General features: G+C 42.0%; 1 protein-coding gene across 2 annotated transcripts in view; it reads right to left on the reverse strand.

Moving 5' to 3' along the window:
• Positions 1-500: 500 nt before the first annotated feature.
• The window catches only part of FAXC (failed axon connections homolog, metaxin like GST domain containing), a 29,515-nt gene continuing 5,577 nt past the window's right edge, over positions 501-24,438 (reverse strand). For both annotated transcript variants that reach the window (XM_071548796.1, XM_071548795.1), the window contains 4 exons: positions 23,741-23,937; positions 15,264-15,481; positions 9,524-9,640; positions 501-8,003 (listed from right to left, as the gene is read on the reverse strand). In XM_071548796.1, coding sequence (XP_071404897.1) covers positions 7,720-8,003; positions 9,524-9,640; positions 15,264-15,481; positions 23,741-23,937 — 816 coding nt within the window. In that variant the 3' untranslated portion in view covers positions 501-7,719. The remainder of the gene's footprint in view (positions 8,004-9,523; positions 9,641-15,263; positions 15,482-23,740; positions 23,938-24,438) is intronic.

Raw genomic sequence — 24,438 nt, forward strand, 5'->3', positions numbered from 1 at the left:
TCCCAGGAGGTCATGTCTCCCATCACACAGACCCTGTGCGGCACTCAGGAGAGCATGCTAAGCCTGGCTAAGGACTTGCACCCATTGAAAATTTTCAGAAATACTACTGTACAATGAAACTAGCCATCACAGTGCTCTGAACAAAGACCTTAAAGATTATGCACTCCTGACAGAGTTACCTTCTCAGGATTATTTATTTTCACATTGGTAGCAGTAGCCAAAAAAGAGAGAGAGGAGAGCAGGGACCTCTCCTCACACCCAAGTTTATGTGCAGTTCTTCCTCTTGTGATAGTCCCTGAAATTCTTCTGCAGAGTCAGGAGGAGAGGGGAACGAGGGACAGAATGAATCTGTTCAAACAATGCTGGTGGCTAAAGTATTTGCCTGGGGAGATGAAGGTTTAACTCACTGCCTATGAAAGTTTCATGCACTCCCCACTCTGAAGAGAGCACCTCTCAGCTGTTCACAGCTCTACAGAAAGCAAGAAAGCACACACATAGAATAAGGACATGAACCAGAAAGGTATTTTAGATCTATTAGTTATAATTTACACACCAATGACATACAGCATAAAGACAAAATATACAGATTTTCATATATATGTACATGGATCAACACAGTGCACAATTTAAAGTTATGTTACAATTAAGTGTACAATTTTAAATATGGCTTTATAAACTAGTAATAATAACAGTGCTAAAATAACATATGTCTCATGTAAGTTTATAGATAAACAACATAACGCAGCTACAGCATTACAGTCCACATTTAGAAATGTGTTCCTTCATTTTTTCAGTTAAACCTTGCACACTGCAGCTAGCTGGGTATATCCCCTCACCTCACACCCATCGACATATACTTTATTCTTGTTGGATTGCACACCCCTGTCTTTGGGACTTGCCTTCCTCAAGTATCCTGAAAAATGAAAACCTGTACATTTGAGGAAAGGTAAGTCACAAGAACAAGCTAAGAAATTAGGAAAGAACAAACACAGTCAATTATAGTGCCAAGTGAAAATATCAACACGACCAGTGCAGCTTAAAAAAGCACTTCTTGTTTAGGAGCTTAAAAAAGAACAACAATCACATCTTATTTGTTTTACTGTCCCGAGTGAAGCAAATTTTTACGTGAGTAGAATTAGCCAGGAATAAGAGAAGTGGTAAATTCTAGGTCACTTGGAAGCTCAGTTGGAAACTGGCACTGCTGAAGCAAATGATACTTTTGTCAATGGCTTCAAACTGGGGCAGGATTTTATTTGTTCTGCAGAAGTTGAATGCCTTTTGGAAGCATATGATTCAGCTTCAGCTTGTTGAGCTGAATGTGGAACACATTACATGAAATCCCACAATCCTTTTTATGCTCAAGTCTGACCAAATGCCCATAATGATCTCTTCTGATCTTGAAAAACCTGGGAGTAAACCTGGGTGCAACCAGGACATGGTACTAAGTTTATCACTGTAGTGACACACAGTGTTTTCACTGACTGGGACTCCGGTGCTGTACACAGACATACCACTTTGTTTTTCAAATTCCTCAGGGAGCTGCAGAAACCTCTGCAGAGAAGTACTTCACATCAGAGTACTTCCACAGGGAAGGAGTGCAAAACCCTCCCTTATGGCCATCAAAGAGACGATTGCCCAAAACCACCAAGACAGAGCTGATTCATGTTGCAACACTTTTCTCCACTAAAGCAAAGCTGTAAAGACTTGGGGTCAGTGGCCTAAAAATGAAATCCACCCTCCCACCAGCAATCCACGTGGTGCAGAGGAACATCTTCACTCCACAGGGCACCAGCTGAATACGACGGCCTGTGCTGACCAGTAGGCTCAAAGCTGTGCTCACTGCAATGCTCTGGAAAGGGGTCAAACCCAAAGAGATCATTGTCCTTGCTGCTCATCACCAGGACACAGCACAGGGATGAGATGACAGCACACCAATGCCTCACTGAAGCCCCAGCTACCAGAACAAGCCCCTGCACTGTCTACCCAGCCCTCACCAATGCCCGAGGCACAGCACAGCACAGCACACACAAATACCCGTAGTACTGATCAACCACTGAAAGCCTCCTCATTCAGTACCTCTAGTCCTCTTGGTCCATGGGATTAAACAGCATGACTCGGGTGCTCCTCTGGATCACAGCCACTGACATGTATGGGCATGACTCCATCTATGCTATGCTATCCATTTCCATATGCCAGACACTGGGCCATCCAATTTAATTCTGCATTTAGAGAGCATAATTTGCTTTATTCCTATCACATGCCTAAGTCATAATTTTGCAGCACTTGAGGAGCGAGAGGGGGGTTAGGGCAAACAGCTACTTGTCAGAAAACAGATTCAAATTCTTATTCAAACATCTAAGGACAAGACCCACTTGAATTCATCCCCTGCCACAGAAATTTCACTTGGTGAGTTGCCCTGCATAAATCTGCACATAACACACTTTTCCAGCAGGCAATATTTTGTAAGGCTTAGCATCTGACAGATACAGCCCTTTCAAGGAAAACAGTATGAAACTGTCATGATTACTTGAGCAGACATCACTGACAAAAGCAAATTTGTGCCTGAACTGTTGCTGCAGAAATATTTCAGGCAGTATTTTTTCAAAGAGAATATAGATCTGGAGGGACACTGCCAAGGTTTTAAAGATCAAAATGTGTTACTTGCAGTGCTATAATTGGATGGAAACAGTCCTCCAGATCTGAAACATCAGGTTCAGTTTGGTTTTTAAATCAAACACCACATATGCAGGATTTCTGTAGGACCTATATATCCCAGTGCCTGTTTTCCCCACTCGGTAACAGTGAGCTCTGCTGACAGAGCCAATGAGTCTGACGGGGGTAAACAAATCCCTTCTGACATGACAGAGTGTCACACAGTCAAACACTGCAATTCACATTTAAAAAAAATAAAAAACACCAGACTGTTTCAAATCGAACTCCAGTGGAAATGTTGGACTTGCTTTAAACTCCCATTTGCCATGAGGAGCAGACCAATTAATTACTCATTCTCTTAAAGCAGCACTATGGAAACAAAGGCAGTACTTTGGTTGTATTTAAGGTAAAGTAACCAGGAAGAATGGCACAGTCTTCTCATCAGGATGCAGGGTTATCCTCCAGCTCCCAGGCAGAGCAGGGGTCTCCTCTGGCCACTGGAACAGGGGCCTTAGCCAGGCCTGCAGCAACCCACCATTTGGCACACTCTGTGTCCCACCCTCCCCTCTCCTATCTGCTGCTTTCTCCAGTGACCATCCAAGAGCTCCCTTGCCCTATTTGGAGAGGGGCTGGAGAGTGTAGAAGAGCCCTAAGACAGCCTTCCTTCTGCCAGTACCATGTACCACCATCTACCCCAAACCAGCCCTGGGCTGTGGCTGGGACCAGGTTTGGCACTGGCAGCTGTGATGCTTTCAGACCTCATGGACATTTGACTGTCGTGTCAACAGCCCCTGAACCCTTCCTAACATCATCCCACAATGAGTGTCTGACTGTGGCAGTGGGACCCCCACCCAGGGAAAAACCTTGAGGTCCAGGTCACCTCACACATGACATCATGGCATCCACCACCTTCTGGCTCCAGACAAAAGCAGGCAACCCAGCTCACCCACCAGAAGGCTGGCAATCCGCAGCTGTCCCAGGTTTCACGGCTGCAAAGACACCTGATGACCTTCACCCCCATCAGCAGCACAAGCCAGGACATCCAGCATCCCTACAATGCACTTGCATGCAATTTTGATCAGTGAGGGGAGTAAAAAAAAAAAAAAGAAAAAAAACCTAAAAGGAAATAAAGATGTTCTCCAACTATTTTTAGTTCTGTACAGCCCCTCAGCACTAACATTAAAAATAGATATGATGGAATGCAAAAAAAATCTCAAACTGAAAAGACACTGCAGGATTAAGAAAATGTTGCTCTGTTAGCAAAATTTTGCAAAGTTAAAAAAAACACATCTGGTTTTTTTGCCCATACAAAACAAAATGAATGAACACTTTTTCATAGATGTTTAAAAAGTTTCATTTTTTTTCAACATTTTTTTTGTTTTCCCACAATACTTTACCAAGAGCCACTTTCAAAAGAAAAAGCATGGATCAAAACCTTTTAAAGAGGTCTAACAATCAATATTAGTTTCGAGAAGGCACAAATAAACCCAAGGATCTCCTGCGCAACCTTGACAAAAGACATCTAAATTCCTACAGAGATGTCATTTCCTAATTTCATCTCTAATTTGAAACATGGCCAAAATCAAAAAAGCAAACTTCATGTAGAGTAGCTGTGATGAGGAAAAAGCCAACTAACTTCTCCCAACTACCTTCTCCTCTAAAGTAATCTGAACAGAGTCCCTTGGAAAGGGGAAGGCATGTGACAAGGCAGAAAATACATTCACCTCACTGATTGACCCTGAAAACCTCAGTTAACAGCAGAAAGCCACTCATCCTTCTGCAACCCCTTGGATCCAACTCTTCTTTACCCCCTCCGAGGGCATACCCATTACCTGGCTGGTCAGGATGAGGTTCAGCCTCTGTTGAGGCACACTAATTATGTGAAACAAAAAGGCCAGGTGAGAACATAATCATGGCCCTGCTAAACACCTCCATCCTTGGCACAGGTCCCCATGCCATGGCATCAGCTCTACCTGCCCTTCCAGCAGCTCCGACCACCAGCAGACAAATGAGGCCATGGCATGACACCAGCTGTGCACTGCGTTGGCATCTCCTGCCTCTGCACTCACTCCTGCCTGTGGCCACACAAAATCCAGATTCCGCCACATGCACATGGAAGGGTAAAATAACATGGCTGACTTCTGGTTAACCTGTGTTTCAAAGGCCACTGCCACGGACAGATCTGTCAGCCTACCAAAATTACAGAGGTGATACTGTTCACTGGACTCAAGTTGGCCTTTTAATAACTGGGACTCATCTGCTGCACACCTCCATCTGCTGAAGAAATGGACAAAGCACAGACTCCAACATGCAAGGATAAATGAATGAGAACATCTCCATCAGAATTTCCAACACACTAATGTTTTTAAAGAGGAGTTTTTTGATGCAGATGCCTCTTATTCAGAATATCAATACCTAGATTTTTGCAGATAAAATCTGTCGTGATTTGACCACTGAGTTACAAAAGCATTTCAGGCCATCACCTCTGTGCTTTTAAATCCAAGACTTATCTTCATGTGACCTATTCTTGTGCTTCATTTCGTGAGAAGGGTGCCAAGTAACTGGATGAAGTTTTCCTCCTCCCCGGTTTGGTTCACTTTTCAAATGATACTTGCTCACAACATTGGGCAGAACATGGTTCCAAGGATATGCCTGGGGTATTGAGGAAACAGGTGCAAATTCACACCAAATGTGTCAGCTCTTGCTGTGGTGGCTCCCATGCATGAACAGATCTGGGAAGTCACTGCAGACATGTGTGTCCCTGCTTTCAGAGACGGCTAGCTCTCTGTTTCTCCAGAGCAAACACTTTCCTCTGCAGAAGGCACTCCAGGATCCAAGAGAGCAAGCTATTCTTTGAAAACTGGAGTTATTTCAAGCTCCAGACTATTAGGACTACTAACAATTAACAACCTAAAGCAGTTGTCTGCCCTGTCTGCTCCCAGAACATATGGCACAACCAACACATTATAAAAATTTTGCTGAGGGATTCTGATTCATCTAACTGTAAATCACTGAGAAAATTCATAATTAAAATATTTTTAAATGAGCCACCAACAAAGTCTGCAGTCAAATTCCTGATTTTATATGCATGTTTACAAATACGACAGCTGCCTTTATGTTCTGTATGCTCTATCTCTACCTAAAATCACCTAGTTGTGGTCAAGCAACACTGATGTATCTGCCTAACTTCAAAGTCCTAAATCCAATGGATTTATTCTCATCTCTAACCTGCACTTAGGGAGACAAGAATATGAAGCATATCAGAACCTGTGCAATCATTCCAAGTTCCTGATTCACAGATGTGCTAGCAAAGGTCACTTAAAATCAGTTCCAGCCATGCTTTCAGTTCCTCAATATCCCCATGGATGGTGGTGCTGACAGAACTGTCCTATCTCAACTGCCCCTCGTGCATCAGCTCTACGGACTGTGCCCTGTAAGCCAGCACAGAGCCCAGCACCCACTGAAGTACCTTCCTAGACAGCTCTAAAGCCTTTTGTTGTGGCCAACATCTTACAGCTACACAGCATCCCTTGTCTACTAATACCCCAAATTGCTTTGCAGCCTCCATGGGTTTGCTATGTCTGTTGGTAAAGAGCACAAAGCACTTATTACTGAGACACACCAGGCTTTTAGCAACAGATTGCAATTCTTTAGCCTTACCTAGCAATAGCAGACAGCAGCCAGGGGTAGGGAGTAAAAACATAATAATAATTCAAAAACACAGAAGAAATTTGGCCAACACACATTCCAGGTGAGTGTTTGGGAGATAATACATTAACAGACATCTCCCTCCTGAATAGAAGTATTCTAGAGTAGCAATTTCAATCTTCTGCAAAGAACAAGAAACACTAATCAGCTCCCTTATGTAGGAATGTGTTTTCCTTCAGCTTTCCCTGACTGTCTCAAAAAGAACTGGAAGCAGTAGTTGCCTGCAGACATTGTAATATATGCACACAAAGTATGGGTAGCTATCAAACAAAATCCCCCTGAAATTTTGCCAAATCATGGAAGCTTTTAGGTTGGAAAAGACCTTTGAGCTCATCAAGTCCACCTGTTAACCCAGAACTGCCAAGGCCGCATCTATATGGCTTTTAAATACCTCCAGGGATGGTGACTCAATAGCTTTCATGAGCAGCCTGCTCCAATGCCTGACAACCCTTATAGTGAAGTTTTCCCAATATCCAGCCTAAACCTACCCTGGTGCAGCTTGAGGCCATTTCTCTTATACTACTGCTTGTTATTAGGGAGAAGAGACCAACCCCTGCTTCACCACAAACTCCTTTCAGGTAGTTGTAGAGAGCAATAAGATCCTCCCCAGGCTCCTTTTCTCCGTACTAAACATCTCCAGCTCTCAGCTGTTCCTCACAAGACTTGTGTTCCAGCCCCTTCATCAGCTTCATTGCCTTTCCCTGGACACGCTACAGCACCTCAGTGTCATTCTTGTAGTGAGGGGCCCAGAACTGAACACAAGACTCAAGGTGTGGCCTCACCAGTGCCAAGTACAGGGGGATGATGACTTCCCTGGTCCTGTTGTCACACTGTTGCTGACACAAGCCAGGATGCTGTATGCATCTGATCCTCCAGGGCACACCATTAGCTCATACTGAGGCAGCAGTCAGCTAGCACCCCCAAGGCCTTTTCATTACAGCATCGAAAATTTTCTTCCATGGAAGAAAGCTGTGCCATTCACACTTCTTTCATTTTTGTCCTCAACCCACTCCTGTAAAGATAAGGTATCAACACAAACCAGTTGTGACAAAAGCTCCACTTCCCAGAAGTCAGTCCCACTTGAATGGGGGATTTGGTTTTGAACATGAACAAAAATGTAGATTGAAAGGTCCTGTTGCCCTCTAGACCTCCAGTTTTGCCCATGTGTTTTTTAAGTGTTTACCTGCACAGTTAGACAAAATGAAATACAATTCAAATAGTCCAAGTAGAATATGACAGCTGAGTCAAGCACAATGGTCTCTTCCAAAGTGGTATAAACATCTTCCTGACCTGAATGAGAAAACAAATCACACTGATCCCAAGAAACAGCTTATCTGCACAATGGGAGACTTGTACATATCACTTGCATTGTTCATGATCTCTGTATTCATCCATGTCCACATCCGAATCAAAGAGGGAGTGTCCAGTGTAATCGGTGTCAGGAGTTTGGGAAATACTGTTCCCTTCCTCATCAAATGTTTCTGTCCTTGAATAAAAACTGAAGTCCTGCAAAGGGGAGTAAGTCTTGCTTGCTTCACTGCTCTCCTCAGATTCATACAGAGTGTTATCATCATCATGATGCCATTCTGGCCAAAATTTCCTCCTTATTCTTTCACAATACATAGCAAGGTTAATCAGCTCACCTGCAACACAGCACAACAGGCATCAGTAAATATATCCAGTCAACAATGCTCTAACTCACCTGTTGATGCAAAAACACATAAGCACTGTTTGGAAAAAAATTATGCAGGGTCTTTTCAAAGAGGTTTCAAAATTCCAAGATCCCACCAATCCTCATAGCAGCTCTGTTTTTAACTTTCATCTAGCTTAAAACACATATTATTAACCCACATACAACAAGAAGGGTTACACAGGAATAAACAGAAATGCATGTTCAAGCAAATAAAAAAATATCCATCCAAAATTTGATCCCTAAAGAAATAAATCAAGACAAGACACTAATACTGTAAGGTTTTCATAGTAGATTTTTTTATTTAATTGCAGACACCTAGCTCCTGAAGACAGAATTTGATCCTATACATGCACAGTATACTTATTAAATGCAGTGAATTTAGGTTTTCCACCACCAGATGGCAGCGTTGTCTGCAACATAAATTCACATTTTTAAGTTTTTATATCGTCACTGGCTCATCCCTAATGCTCCCAGCCTTAGTGCCTTATGTTTATACATACCTGTATGCTTAGAGAATAAATCATAAAAATATTAAATGAAGAAACAAATAGCATATTAAAGAGGAGCTGTATGTGAAACCTGTACTCACAATAGCATGAGTAGGTGGATGGGTACAGAGAATCAACCATATTGCTTGGGTATTTCTATCTATTACCTTCTATTTATTTTCATTAGAGACAAACTAATTCCATAAACAGCATTTTTTCTAGAAAGCCATGAGCCCTTCAGAATTTCATCCATGATTCCCCAGACATCAAGAGGAAGAATTCAATAGCCAATACTTATGTCCTCATCTCAAGTGCTCATTATTTGAGGAAAAGAGTAAGTTTATGCTTCATTACTGTTGATTTAGCAGAGCTCTCTTGTACAGAGTAGATTTACAGGTCAGATTCTTTCCTTTTACACCTATTTCACACCCTTTTCCTCCTTAGCTCTTCCCATTTTTCACATTGTGGAGTTCTATTCTGAAAAGGGATGCAAAGGTACTTTAACATCTACAGCACTCCACAAATTAAAAAAACCCTCTGTGGTGGGGAGGGGTATGTTGTTTTCCAATTCATGCCAAAACACAGTCACTCCAAAGTCAGGCAGGATTTCATCTTTGTCCAGCATCTCCAGTAACAGCAAAGGCTATAATTTCAGCAGGACAATGGCACTTCCATTTCTGCTGTCAAGAAATCTATTCAGTTCAGCAAAATTTGGCTCATGACTGTGCTTCTGTCTTCTCATACTTTACCCACCATTCATTCCTAAAAGGCTTTAAGCCTTTGCCATGTTAAACAAGGAAAATATCATGTCCAGGAATAGAAACAATTACTGTGTAGAACATTAAATTAAAACCAAGAATTTTAAGAGAAAACAACATTACAATGTTAGGATACAAATGCTACAACAAAGAATGATCTGTGATGCAGCTAAAGTACTGCAGCGTTCAAAATGTCCATCCAAGGTCCTCTTAAGCTTTCTTACCTTTGATTAGTCTCTCTGGTCGAGTTCCTGGTAGTGTCCACATTGCCTGTGCCAGATGTCCAAAGACAGTGGCATCAACAGTGGAAACAGTTGATCCCATAATGTACTTCTTGTCACCTGTAAATACAAGAGAAAACATTTCTTGACTGGATGTCACTTTTCCACAATTGTAAAAAAAATTCCCATGGTTACATCTTTAGATTTTTTTTTTACTAAAATGATTTAAACGAAAAAGGTCACTAGTTCAAAGACAGGGATTCAACACTCAATGTGGTTCCAAAGCTGTTGCTAGGGTGCAGCAGGTGAAATCCATTACTGCAGCTTGCCCTGTGCTCACTCCCCTCTTCTATAACCTGGCCAATTACAGAGCCACCACTGGCCAAGGAACTTCCTCCACTCCTTACAGCTGGTAGCACTCACACACCGTACTAGTTATACCGCATTTAAAATGCACTCTGCAGCCTGGAGGTGGCTGAAAGAATGATTTTCACCTTAGTGTAAACCCAAAGCTGTTCAACCATGGTTCAAAACCATGAACTTGCTGAAAGAAGCTGATCATCCTTCATCTCTCATGCATGCAGATCCACGTTCACTTTATTCATCCAAACAGCCAAAAAAGGAAAAGTCATACCCAAAACTTTCCTCTCTCCCTGCTTGTTCAGGCTGAAACAGGTGCACCAGTCAGACTGGCAGCAACTGCTCAGAAATGACCAGGAAGAGGACAAAGCCATAAACAGGAGTGAAAAGGTCCTCTCACACACCACCAGTGCAGCGCTCCCGCCCACATTGAGCCCTGGCATGTAAAAATCAAATAGAATCATGTCAGGCACACAGGCAGTAAGTGAAACAGCGGCCTCTGGGACTGCCCTGGTCCAGAGGAGGGACATATCTGCTCCACACAGCTATTCTGCTTACCTCTCTGAACACCCCAATGTCATGGTGGTCCTAAATGGCCACCACAAAATAAATAGACTGATAACTAAGACAAAGAAGAAAAATCACATTTCAAAGCTACTGTTTGCAATGAAACATCCAGTATAAACTTGTTTTCCCATCATAGGAATGAGATCTGGAGCAAAGACTACACGCAGGTGAAACACGCAGTATTGCAGAGGTCAGGTTAGCTGGTTGCACTGCTCCTGCCTTGCCCCAAAGTACTATAAACTCTGTGAACTGTAGTACGTAATTAAATTCTCAAAATCCCATCTCCCCAGGACATTCTTCCCCTGACCATTATAAGCTGCCTGTAATTCAGCAGGTTATTAAATGTTAGGGTTATTGAGAGAGTTTAGAGAAAGTGTCCGGCAGTAAAATAAATCAAATTCCAGGGTACAGTACAGGGAATGCTGCCATCCTCTGTACAAGAGCAGAGCAACGTGGTGCTCAGGAATAACCAGTAACAGCAACCTCCTCTGGCCTGTCAGATGTCATTTTAACATGGAGTTAAGTCCCCCCAGCTCTTTCACAGTTGCATCAATCTATTGTTTGAAAACTCTGTACAGGGTAAATGTTGCATCTTTTCAGTATTTATCTGACACTGAAGCATTCATTGATCTCAAGAACAGCTCAAAAATTGGTCCCTAAACCACAGTTATATGCCAACACTAGGAATTTAGCACTATAAAACCAGGTCTTGAGATTTGATCCATAGCTATGTTGTGCTCAGAAGTAACATTGTTGTTTCCATCCTGCTACAATTAAGGCAGGCCCAGAGGGAGGGCTGAAACATCCTCTCACTAGTTCACCAGGCAGAACACCCCACACCTTCAGGTGCGTGGAAACAAAGGGCAAGAGGAAATAAAACTGTGGTTAATAAAACTGCAAATCCCGTTTTAAATCATGCTGCACCACATAATATGGCCTCCGTGCTCACTTTTTCCCACTAGTTCCAATCTGTTCTCAAAATTTTCAGCGCAACTTTTGTCCAGACTTTCTGATAGACCTGATGCATATGTGCTTTTTTTTTTCCAGGCCAGAATTCACAGTGCCTGTCCCATCAAGGCTGCCATAGTGCTGATCATCTCAAACACCTCTCTGCATCCTCCAGCCAGTCCAACAGAAACTAAGTCACCTCATCACAGTGGACTTGGATCAAACACTTATTGCACAGGATTTGAAAGCATCCAGCTCCACGATTTACAAATGCATGCACCAGAGGACTCAAAAGCAGCTACTTCAGCACTGGGGCAAGAAACCTCAGCAAGAAACAGAGCTGTGAGACACAGGCAGAAGACCTGCACCCTTCCAAGAGCAGCATGTACAGTCCTTACAGGCTGCTACAGGGCATCTCCACTAACTTCAGAGGCTCACATTCAAGTTAGTCCCATCTCTGTGTTTCAGCTCTGAGCACACCTGCCTTCCACAAAGCATCAAATGCTTTTCAAATTCCAGTTCAGGAAGCCACTGCCCTGCAACTCCCTGCTCAAAATCCCCATCAAAAGAGCCTGAGGGAGGCAGTCAGACAGCTGAGAGGGCACTAAGAGGTTTATTGGCACTGCTCACTCATTTGCCTCTTTCAAACAATTGCCAAAATGTGTATTTTCTTATATTGCTAATTCATATGGTCACTCCCCATTTCTTACACTACTACCAGGCAGTAAGAAATGGCTACAATACAAGGAAATTACATTTGTGGTTTAAAGATTGGAAGACAAAGAGGAAGACAATACCAACAGGGCAGACAGATCCACCATAGGAGGATTAGTTCCAATTTCCATGTTTATAATAGATCTGGAGAAGTCTATGAGGGAAATGGGTACAAGGGAGAAAGAAAAATTATTCTCAGAAATGAAAAATGAAAAAAAAAAGAAAGCACCCAAGATGTGACTGGGAATGTCAAAATGAGTGTCATGAAAACTGGCAGCTGCCAAGTTATTCTCTGGAACCAGCTCTTAGAATGTAAAAGTTATTCTTGTTCCCATGTTAATGGTCCCTGTTAAAAAAATGGGGAGCGTCATTCTGATATGGCTGATGACTGACAGCTACAGTTTGGTCTGTGCAGCTATTCTGCGTGATAGGCATCTTTTTTAAGCTCCTAAGATTGCCCTCTAACAGCCAAAATCCCAACTTCCTCTTTGGGGAAAACACTTGGGCATGTGTATGCAGAGGGGGATCTCACAAAGACTGTGCAGGTAATAAGCAACAAGGGCAACAGGGGAGTCACCAGGCAGGCTGGAAGGATGCATCCCACCTTCTGTCCCCATTTCAGGATACTACCTGGAGGCCACAGTTACCAGACCCAACCATAAACAGCTGACTGAAGAAAACATGAGCAAGCATACTGATGTTAATGAAAATCAAGGCAATTCCAGAAAAGTAGGCAAATTCACCAATAATCAAAAAGGCAAATTCAGTGAGTCATGTAACTTGCACACTGGCTAATCTGACATCCATGTCAGAGAGCAACATGAAAAAATGTGCAATATTCAGTTGGTAATGTAACAAAATAACAGGAATACAGCAGATGCTGATCAAGGCTTTCTGAAGTACACAGGAACATACTCAAGAACAACCTGGAAGAACAAAATTTCTGATGATAACATATCTGTATAATACAATTGAAAATTTGCTACAGCGAAGAAGTGCTTCAGGATTTACAGTGCTATTTGCTCCCCAAAAACAAAAGCAAGAGAGTGATTATGGCATTTACCTTCACAGGGAGATGACCCAAAACACCCAGAAAGGAAGGAAGAACTAAGAAAAGCATCTGCCTGCAGGATGGAATCGGACGAGCTCTCATTTGAAAGAAGTGATTTTGAACAGATTCTGACAGTGACTAACATCTACTAGCAATTACTAATACAAGTGATGACACCTCCACCTGCTGAAAACTCATAATTAAAACTGGATGGCTTTCAGAAAGCCATCCTCAGCCAGTAAAAAGGCACAGGCCTCAAAACAGCACTCAAGCAGTGTGATTCGCAGAGATCTGCCTAGATGATTAAATGATCCCTTTGAACTCAAAATTTTACAAATCTGAGTGTCAGTATACATTCCAGAGATGGAATAATGCAGACTTCAAATAAGCAAATCAAGAGACTTTTGCAAGTACTTGGGGTCATGTTTTAGTTTTCCCTTGAAGGCTCTGCCTACTCCTGGCAGACAGGGATGACTTTAGCAAGGACACATCTGTTGCTGTCCCCTGCAGCCTGCCAGTGTTGTCTAGCCAGAACCACGGGGCTTTGCTGAGCTCCCAAGTCACAGGCTGAACATGCTCCAGCTCCTGCCCTAACACCATTCCTCTTTGTGATGAACACGGAGGAATGCAGTGCCAATCTCAAAACTACAGCAACAGTAGTGTCACTGAGGAGAGCATCTGGAGCTGACCACAGTTCTGTAGCAGGTATGACCAGACCACCTCTTCTAAAATGAGCTGCTCTCTTCCTTCCTCCCCCTCAAAGAAAAGGGACCCCTTAAGCTCCAAGAAGCAGATCATCTTTGAAGGGGGACTGGAATAGATAACCACTTTTGTTAACAAAAAATTTCAGCACAAGAAAGCATTGTTAAGAGTTGTTGCTCATGAATCTTCCCCTTGCCCACTGTGCCCACACATCACATGCCTTTTTTCCACCTTGTTCCCCAATCAGCAACTCAGCATGTTTGTTTCAGAAAACAAAGTTACAGAAAACTCTACATAGAGTCATCTTAGTCCACTGCAAATACCTTCCCTTCCGGAACACCTTGGAAGTTCAGAAGCACTTCTTTCTTCCCTTTCTCAGCAATCACTCAGTTTCTGCCTTCTGCTGGGCTTTCCTTACTTTGCTCCATCAATCCACTCAACATTTGTCTCTTAAGACCATGTATAGCATGTCCTCCCTCTGGAGAACAGGGCAGGGAGATTTCCCTCCTGTCCAGCACCCACTCACCTCTTTCAAGCAATCATAACAGAAAACAAAGTGGCTACACAGGTACCATCTCTTTTGGATCCTTGCACAAGAGAGAGACACAAGCTCAAGGAAAGCAATAATCTGCCCCAAACCAATTCCTCAAAATGCAAATGCTACACAGACACACAATATGCTTAGCTCTCAGCAGACCAGAAGACATGAAGTACAGTGTAAACAGCACCAGTACAGATTTCAGCCTAAGCCACACAAAAGAAATGAGGTTCATGTAATTCTAGCTAAATGAGGTCAACCTTAAGACTAACTAGGATCTACCCATGATAACCAAAAAGCTTAAACCCACCTATTTTGACAGCACAGAACCATTGGTACTAGAATCCTTGATTAAAGCTACTAACCCAACCAAATACAACAAAGTTCAGCTCATCAAGGTAACATCTGCAAAAGGTTTTCAAACAGAAGCCTCGTAATGATCTATCAATTAGCCACAAGTCCCATGAAATAAAAAATAAGATAATCCAAACACACACACGCAAAAATACAAATAAGAGGTTTCATTTGCAGAATTAAACATTTTGTTTTCCTAAATTCACATAGCAATATGCTCTTCCAAAATTGCAGGCCATGTTTTACTCCTCTAGTCACATATACTTAGTGGTCAGAGATGAAAGCTTCTTATGCCTCTAGACACACAATTTGGCAGCAAACAGTTGGGAAAGAAACACTGTCTTTGCCAGAGCAAGGGGTAGCACTGAATGACAGCAGCAGTGCAGCCTCCACCTTCTGCAAAAATGAGATTTGTGTACGTGAGCAAGCTGACAGGAAGCACTTGAGGACAATTTCATCCTGTGGACAGAGGACTGTGAAGAGACCACTCATAACTCACTGTACCTTACCCAGGAGGCCTGCTAGAGTTCGCATGTCCTTCTCCATCAGTGTGTACATCTCCTCCTCTGAGAAGCGGCCAATGCCATGGCCGTACATTTCCCGCTTCACAATTCCTTTGGTCAGATGGCAGAAGATCCACTTCAGCAAGTCGCTGAAGGGGCCAAAAAGAGAAACCATCTTCTGTGTCTCATGAAGGTTTTCCACCCACTGGCAATAAGCCAAAGTCCTAAAAGGATGCAAAAATAAGTTATAGCAGTGCAATCCCCAGACAGCCCATTACCACCCTGTAAAGGCTTGCACAAAGGTGAGGCAGAGAAGCCATCACTGCCCTGATGGAGAATTAACTTCCATCAACAGCAGACCCTGTGGAGTAACAGCAGAGCAAACCTTGCAGTACTTAGACAGACTGTCCAGTACTTATTCTCTGTAAACCATAATTCACTTCAAGAGAAAATGAGATTCACACTGAAATATAAAAGCTGCAGAATTCTGCTAAACTCATGCAACAAAATCCAGTGCCAAAAGGATTTATTGCCTAAGATGACTGACTGCACAGCCCTGGGGACAGCAGTAACAACAAAACAGCACACAAAGGTATCAGCCTTTCCCACCAACCTGTTCTCCTTACTTTCTACACTGCTGAAACTTAGTCAACCAATAACTTTGCTCCAACAGTAATTTTTCAGATGTCACAGAATCACAGAATATTCTGAGTTGGAAGGGACCCACAAGGATCATCGAGTCCAACACTCAAGTCAATGGTCCACTTAGGGGATTGAACCCATGCCCCTGGCATTAGATGATCTCTCTTCTCCTCGGAACCTAACAATGAAATGATCTTTTAAAAATAAAATTTAAAAAATGACGGGGTAGAGGTTATTGGGCTGGTTTTCTGTTTTGTATTTTCCTCTCTTCAAAATGTTGATTTTACAAGAAAGACGTTTCTAAAGGACTCTGTTGTATCCCATGCTTTACTGAATGACAAATAATATTAATTTGAAAAGTCTTTTTATAAAAATGTCTCACCAGTTGAAGTATTTGTTTCCTACATGGATTATTGAGAAACAAAAACTTGATTTGTTGCTGTTGTGACTCCAGAAACATATGAGAAAAGAAACATTAACTTTTTTAACATCCAGCATGTCCTGAAATTACAAATAGATCAAAAAGAGCATACACATAACTTTTTTCACCAAGTTCAAGGGATGTTGGAAAAAGGGCTAAAGACATCTCAAAGTAGACATTGCAGATATATGAAGCCAGCAGGGCCTCAGAAACATTAGAAGTTGGTACTCATATTCCATTATGTTTGTAGCAATTTCCAAACTGAAAAAATCTAAAAGTGGATTTACATATTGGAGATTGTATGAAAAGAGGCTCATGGAGGCATGATAAACTACAGAAGCTAGACAGAAAAGTTAAAATATCAAAACATTTAAGTTCATGTACACAATTACATTAAATATTGATTTAATAATCCAATGCTTCTATTCCCAGTATGACCAGGGCTCCATTGATTTAGTTGGAAATATGACTTCTGTTTTATCATTGCACATGTTTATAACTCCACATAATTTCCTTAGTGCTGATATGAAACACCTTATTCAAGACAGGAAAGGAAAAAGAAAAAGAAGAAAACAAAAGCACAAAGCAGCATCTTCTGGAGTACTCCTGTGACTTTTTTTCATAGTGTACATTTTATCAAAATCCCATGTCATGCTGGGAAGCTGAACTCAGCACTACCATCAGGGAACAATTACAATTAAGTTTCCACAGATTCTTTACTAATAACATGAGGTAAAAGGAGAGTATTTGCCATAGCAGCTGAAAACAACATCAGCTTCTGCTCAAATTTAGAATGCTCCCAACAGAATGGGTGAAAAGTATTTTAATTTCATTAAAAATTGTCCACTGCAGTTCAATGCCGCCTGCTCAAACATTGAAGTAACAGTGAGGTATGTGCAGATTTCGCTGTAAATGCATGAACAGTGAAGAACAAAAATGCACCTCCTATGCTTCTAATGGTTTTTATCCTTAACAGGTTTCTCCACAACCTCTTGCACTGTATTAATATGACAAAAATATCCCACTGACATTTCACACACTTCAATATCACTCTTCAAATCAGGGTGTATTGCGCAATCCTTTTTTTTCAAACTGGATGGATCAACTCAAGTCATTGAGTTGGTTTCAGCACAGCAGAACTTGAAACAGAGCCAGATGTAGCACAGACGCAAGCAATACAGGAGAAATGTGAAGCCAAAAAGCACAGGCAGTAAACAGCTATTGAAATTCCTGAAGCATCAACTTTGTCTGGAATATTTGGTGTGAGACTGCTCTGCTCAAGAAACAAAGGTAAAACAGGATTTAGGAAGGATGGAAAGAAGACTCGGCTGAAAGCATAAGGGCACTCTATGGAGTGGAACACTGCAGTAGTCATGTTTCACAGGGCTGGCAAAGAACAAGGTCCCTTTGGCAGGTACAGCTCAGAACAGGAAAAAAACTCTGGTCTTCATGCAAACACTAGGAAATAATTAGAAATCCAATCTATACCACAGACTTATAAAATTACTTGGGTTGAAGGGACTTCAAAATCATCTGGTTCCAACCCCCTGCCAGGGACAGGGATGTTACCCACTAGATCAGGTTGCTCAGGGTCCCATACAACCTGGCCTTCAGCACTTGCAGGAACAAGGCATCCACAACTTCTCCAGGCAACATGTCTTCTCCAGGCAACATGTTTCACTGCCTCGCCACTCTCTTCCTAACACTTAATCTAAATCTCTCCTCTCTTAGTTCAAAATTGTCCTCCATTGTCCTATCACTATCTGCCCATGTAAAAAGTCCATTTCCCTCTTTTCCTTAAGCTCCTTTAAGTACTGGAAGGCTGCAATGAGATCTCCCTGAAGCCTTTTCTTCCCAGTGCTGAACAACATCTCAGCCTGTCTTCACAGAAGAGGTGCTCCAGCCCTCTGATCATCTTTGTGGTTCACATCTCTCCAGTGCTGGGGACTTTGGAGCTGGACACAAGTGGGGTCTCACAAACACAGAGTATCCCTTCCCTGGACCTCTTTTGATGCAGCCGAGAATGCAGTTGGCCATGATACACTTTTGGCTCATACCCAGTTTTTCATCCACCAGAACCTGCAAGTTCTTCACCAAAGGGTTGCTCTCAATGAGTTCTTCTCTCAATCTGCAAGTTATTACGTGAATAAACAAAGAAACACTTGCTCTCTGAAAGCACTGCTCTCTCTTGCTCCAAAGACCCTCCTTCCCCAGCATGGACCTGACCAGCTTCATCCAGCAACTCTGCAATACAACTCAGTTGGTTAGGACAACAGGCTCGGCCTGGAGAAGGGCAACAAGTAAAAGAAGCCAAAACACACCAGAAAAAGAAGACATAAGACTTCACTACACCATTTTGTAAAAGTCCCTCCAGTCACACAAGACTAATTAGGCCGTATGGACTTGCCAGCACTACTGCTGACTCCAATCACACCAGTGAGCTGGCACTGCAGAACGATCAACCATGTCCAAGATGGTTTTAATTACATCAAACAGAATCAACAATGTTTCCCACATAGCAAATGAGCCCACATTTTAAAGCAAAATACATTTCCCTAGAGCTCACTTGCTTGTTCTGGGGGAAAAGGTCTTTGAGTCTGGAAGAGGGAGAAACCAGATCAGGTGTTTAACAACCAGGACAGCAATGGAAAACTGCACAGGATTTAAGTAATCCTGCTTAGGCTAAACTGTCAAGCACAAATCTTAAGACATCTGCTTGCCACTATGTGCTTGAGAGTATTGTCCAAACCCTTCTTGAACTCTGTCAGGCTTGGTGCTGTGACCACTTCCCTGGGGGCCTGTTTCAGTGCCCAACCACCCTCTGGGTGAAGAACCTTTATCTAACATGCAACATAAACCTCTGACACAACTTCAGGCCATTCCCTCAAGGCCTGTCAGCAACGAGCACAGAGAAGAGATCAGTTCTGCCCCTCCTCTTCCCCTATTTACCTTATTTACCTTCAAACTGAATGAGTAGAACTGTCACATATCCCAAATCTCAAATTTACATGGACAATGAAGGCAGCTAAACTGAACATTACAGAGTTTACTTCTAGAATTTTATGGTTCAAAGTACACAAAAGCAAGGAAAAAAGTAGGTTCAGATGTGGAGAGAAATAAAAAAAAATTAAAACTGGCTTTACAAGCACTTTGTTAAAAGAATTCTATTCAAATGTTCATTAACCTGTGTTTTCTACAAAAACATGATTCTCAGCATTTAATTCCACCCATCACTCCTCTGCTCAGAATACATTAGTACGGTATTATCAACATTACAAGAGGTTAGTGAATGCCAGAAACAGGGGAATCTACATAATCTGCTTCAGCACTGCATAACTATACATTTTTACACTGTGGTTAGTATTTACGGGACAACATCATTATTTTAAATATTAGCCTGAACAGAGCATTTTGAGAAACATTAACATTCCCATTTGTGCCAATACATCTGTAAAAACCTTAGGAGTATAAATAAAACAATAATGCATTAAAGAGCAATGCTATGAGGATGAAGTAAATTTGAAGCCTAAATGTAACAGCAGCTTTGGCCTCAATACATAAATCAGGCAAGAAGATGAAGAAAGTGACTCATCAACAGGAGCTTGCCTGATTATCCCAAAGCTGTCTAAGCATCAAGGCAAGGGGAAGGCATTCACAAGAATGTGAACTGGGGGTTGTATTTCCTATCTGAACCTGTGCAAACTAGAATTTCATGATATACAAAAGGATTATAATAAATTCATTCCACAATCAGCAGTAGAAACTCCACCTGCTGTGCAACTTCCCAGGGCAACTGGCTTTCATGCCACCAGTGGCACTCCAGTCTCATCATTGTTAGCAGTAGGAGACACACTGCACTTACAATTGGCTTGAAGTATTCAAACGTATTTACATTATAAACATATTTTATGTTTAACACATGGCAAATCTGAATACTGACTAAAGTCATATTCATTTGTATTCTCATGACATGCTTTTCCTATACGTCAAGCACTCAAGTCACATATGATGTTTACAGGTTCTTCTTGAAAGACAAAGCAAGAAATGAGTCAAATATATATGCGTGTGGATGTATAGAGGTATCTGTGTATACACACACATACACACTTATCACTACAGTTGTGTTTGACAACACAGCTAAACCAATCTAATGGGTTAATCTGGTTAAGCTGAATATTCAAGGCTTTTATGTTCTCACTAAGCACATTAGTGTCATGGACTAAGATCCCTCTCCTGAGATTAAAGTGACAGAAAGCATTTCGCAGTGACTGCTACCCCTCCGGGCACCAGCAGCTGCCTGGCCTGAATCCCAGCAGTGTTGTTGAGCCCAGCATGCCAGTTCCAGAAGAAAGTGAGAATCAGACCTATCTTGAACAGAGGTCCAATCCCATGGATGTTCTGCATACACATCAAAAATTCACCAGATCCCCAGAGGCGGCTGTGGGTGCTCCAATGGTTTCTAAAGGCCCACAGGCTGCTGCAGGCAGTGGACATGACCCACAGCAAGTCTACAGCAGATGAGAGGTCTGCACTGGATCCAGAACCTGGAGCCACAAAATTGTTCAGTTCCCATCTCTTTCCTGCTGGCTTGGCTCAACACCCATTCAAGTCAGCAAGTTTTTTTTCTTTTGCCAATTTAAACACAGTAAAACCCTAATGGTTATGGCATTCTCCAGGGGCAGGAGGTACAGCATCAGCTCAAAATCAGTATAGTGCATCTCAGAGATATGCTCTAATCCCAGCACAAAAATAGGCACACTCCCTTGCTGTCTTTGTGCCTGACCTCTGCCAGGTGCCACAGTCTGGGCCAGATGCAGGGTTTCCAGGGGCTGAGGTTTACAACAGCCCTGCACTGCTCTCAACTCTAGCCAGAGCAGCCACTCCCACCTGTAGGAGGCACTAACTATGAAGATGAGCAATTACCTCAGCAAAAAGCTAAACATTTCTGGAGGAAATGCTGAGGACCCACCCGGATTAGCTCCATCCAGGGAGCACACCACAGGATGTACTTTGCTTCCTTGATCAACAAATGTATTGCAAAATTACTTATTTATGAAGAAGTTACTTTGCATGCTGCTGGCAATGAAACGGTACAAATCACATTTTATATCACTGCCTTGGAGGCTTGACTTTACAAGCCTTATTCTGCAGATAGGTATCTGTCTTGAGTTGAGCTGGCAAAATGCCAGCTGCCCAGTATAGAGTCAAAGCCTCCCTTCCCTCTTGCTGAGAAAAGGGAGAAAGGAAAAAAACCTGGAAACTCAAACTTTCCTACAAATTCTTCACCTTGGAATTGAAGGATGCAACAAACAAACCTTAAGCTTCTAGTGGGATGGTTCAGGGACTGATGTGAAGGGATGCCACAACCACAGATACAATGCTGTCAAGGAGAAACATGGTCCTACACAGTGAAAGCCTGGTTTTATGTTGGTGAAGCTGTAAGTTGGTCCAAGTCACTATCTATGAATTACAGTAGTACAATTGCAATGCCTCATGGCTGAGGCTTTGCCTAGTACAGGGAACCTGCATGGTATAACCTCACCAACGTATCAAGCCTCTGTTACAGCCACACAGCAGGGACATACAGTTGAGACTTACAGCTGGATGTTTTACCACACTGCAGCAAAAACCAGGCCTAGGAAAAACTCAACTGTGTGACTGGACAGGAAAGGCAATAGGGATACACAGCCAAGCATGCACATTTCTGTTCTTACTTGATGAAACTTTATCCACCCCTTTCTATACCACCTCCCTTGGGTCAGTGCTTGAATTTGCAATACCTGTACTCCACACTTCCCTATGTCATGCCCAGCAGTGCCAAGTCAGCTCCAAGGGAGCCTGGATGGACAGACAACAGCTTCACAGAACAAAGCACACTTTGCAGTTGAGACAAAACAGCAGAAAAGCTCATCATCAGTAACAATACATTTAAAGCAGTCAAATCTATGGACCAGGAAACAACCAACACTAAAGCAAGGAGATGAAACATTAGGGGACTAAAAGGCTCCATCCTACCTTTGGCAGCTATAATAACTGAAGCTGGGAAAATGAACAAGGCAGTCAGCAATAGGACAAGGGGGCACAGGCTTAAGCTCTGCCAGGGGAAATTTAAGTTGGAGATCAGAAAAAAATTCTTTACAGAGAGAGTAATCAGGCATTGGAATGGCCTGTCCAGAGAGGTGGTAGAGTCACTGTCCTTGGAGGTTTTTAAACTGAGATTGGGTGTGGCACTGAGTGCCATGATCTAGTAGAGGGACTGGAGTTGGACCAAGGGTTGGACTTGATGATCTCTGAGGTCTTTTTCAACCCAATTGATTCTATGATTCTATGAAAAAAAAAGGTTACATTTGCAGTCTGCTTGTGTCTGTTTTTGAGGCTATGACACGGCAAATGTCATATAATTTCATATAATTGATGAAAGTCACACTTCTTGGAAAGCAGAGATTACATTTCTAAATCAAATCATTTCCATTTGCCTACTGAACACTAAAATTGTTCTCAGAAGATACTAAAACATTATTTGAAGAACATGTTGCTGCTCATCTTCACAAGGTGAAAGAAAAAGCAGGTAAATGTGTTCAATTTAAAATCACACAAGATTTTTAAGAAAAAAAATGCAATATAAATGCAAAATTTACTATAGAAAGGGCTTAAATGCATTCCAGAAAGCAAAATATTAGGAAAAAGCTTTGTGCCTGCTGAGGCAGCAAATGCAACATCCAAGATATACGTCCACCTGACACTCCTATGAATTCAGTCTGGAAAGGGCACTTTTAAAGGACTGAAATGTAAAGCAAGGGGGAAATCACAGGTGTTATTTTCAAAGGTGTCAGTAAAAGACACAAAGTGCCATTTCTGTTTTCCCGTCAGATACATAATTCATCTTCTCAAGATACTGTGACTAATACTGTATCCTATCAATTGGCAGTACAGTCAATAATACATACTAACAGGAGTATCCTGTATTACAGGAAAGGCAGTAATCCCTATAGTAATTGCACACAATTAAGATCAGTAACTATAGAAACACAGAATTCCAGATTCATTGCAAACACTGGGTTTGTTGCCCTGTGCCCCCAAACCACAAATGTATTCAGTCACCTGGATCTTTTGCTCTTTATTAACAAGGCTGTTTCTATACGGAGGTCACATTAAACAGGGCAGAGGAACATCCCATTGCAGCTTCCTTCCACGAAGCTGCAGGCAGCTTAAACAGCATAACAGCTTTTCAGGGGAATCACCCCCGGCTCATACTAATGTACACAGAAAGCAGCAGCAGTTTTCTAGGATGAAGGGAGTTGTGAAAATAATTGGGTAACCAAGCTTTCTGCAAGAGAATGTAAGCATCCATGTCCAGGCACGAGCTCAGGAGCAGATCTGACAGCACAGGAACACGGCCAGCTTCGCCATGCAAGCTTACCAGTATAAGTGCTCCTCCACCATTTTTGTCACAGCTCTGGAAACAGCTCTTTCATGTGGACCAAGGTGTTTATTTAAATTCACTCCAAGCTTCTCTTCCAAAAAGTCAATAATGAACTCAGTGCCAGATACTTTCTTGTGATTGTATTCAATCCAAGGCATTTTCCCTTGAGGGGAAAGTTTTCCATCAAAATAGTTCTAAGAAAAAAGAATAATCAAGTAAACAAACAAATATATAGACAAAAAAGTCCTTCAGGTTCTGTCATTGAAAATAAAGATTTTTAAATAGTTATCTGTGGTTTTAAAGCCAGAATTATCCAGCAAAATTTTTTTAAAATTAATACTCTAGAGCAGTAGTTCTATTCAATCAGAGCAGCAGTTTTACCCTGTGTGACAATTCAGATAAAACTAATTCCAGGCCCTGAGAGGTGTTACCCACTTTTATGATGGATGCCATGTGATGTAGTATAATTTAAATATGTAGTATTATTTAAGGGTTGAAGATGCTCAGATCTCCCAGAAGATTGGTTTTGTTATTCTAAACAAGTTTTTAATCACAGGACTCACCATTAAATTTGGTTCTAGCACAGAGCTGCACTTTTCATCTTAAAAGTAGTTTAAAAGAATTAATTAAATATCTAACACATAGATGGCTACATATAATCACAAACATATATGAAAGGCATATCATTCTCTTAA

The sequence above is a fragment of the Pithys albifrons genome, chromosome 2, assembly GCF_047495875.1.
Source record: "Pithys albifrons albifrons isolate INPA30051 chromosome 2, PitAlb_v1, whole genome shotgun sequence".
Lineage (NCBI taxonomy): Eukaryota > Metazoa > Chordata > Aves > Passeriformes > Thamnophilidae > Pithys > Pithys albifrons.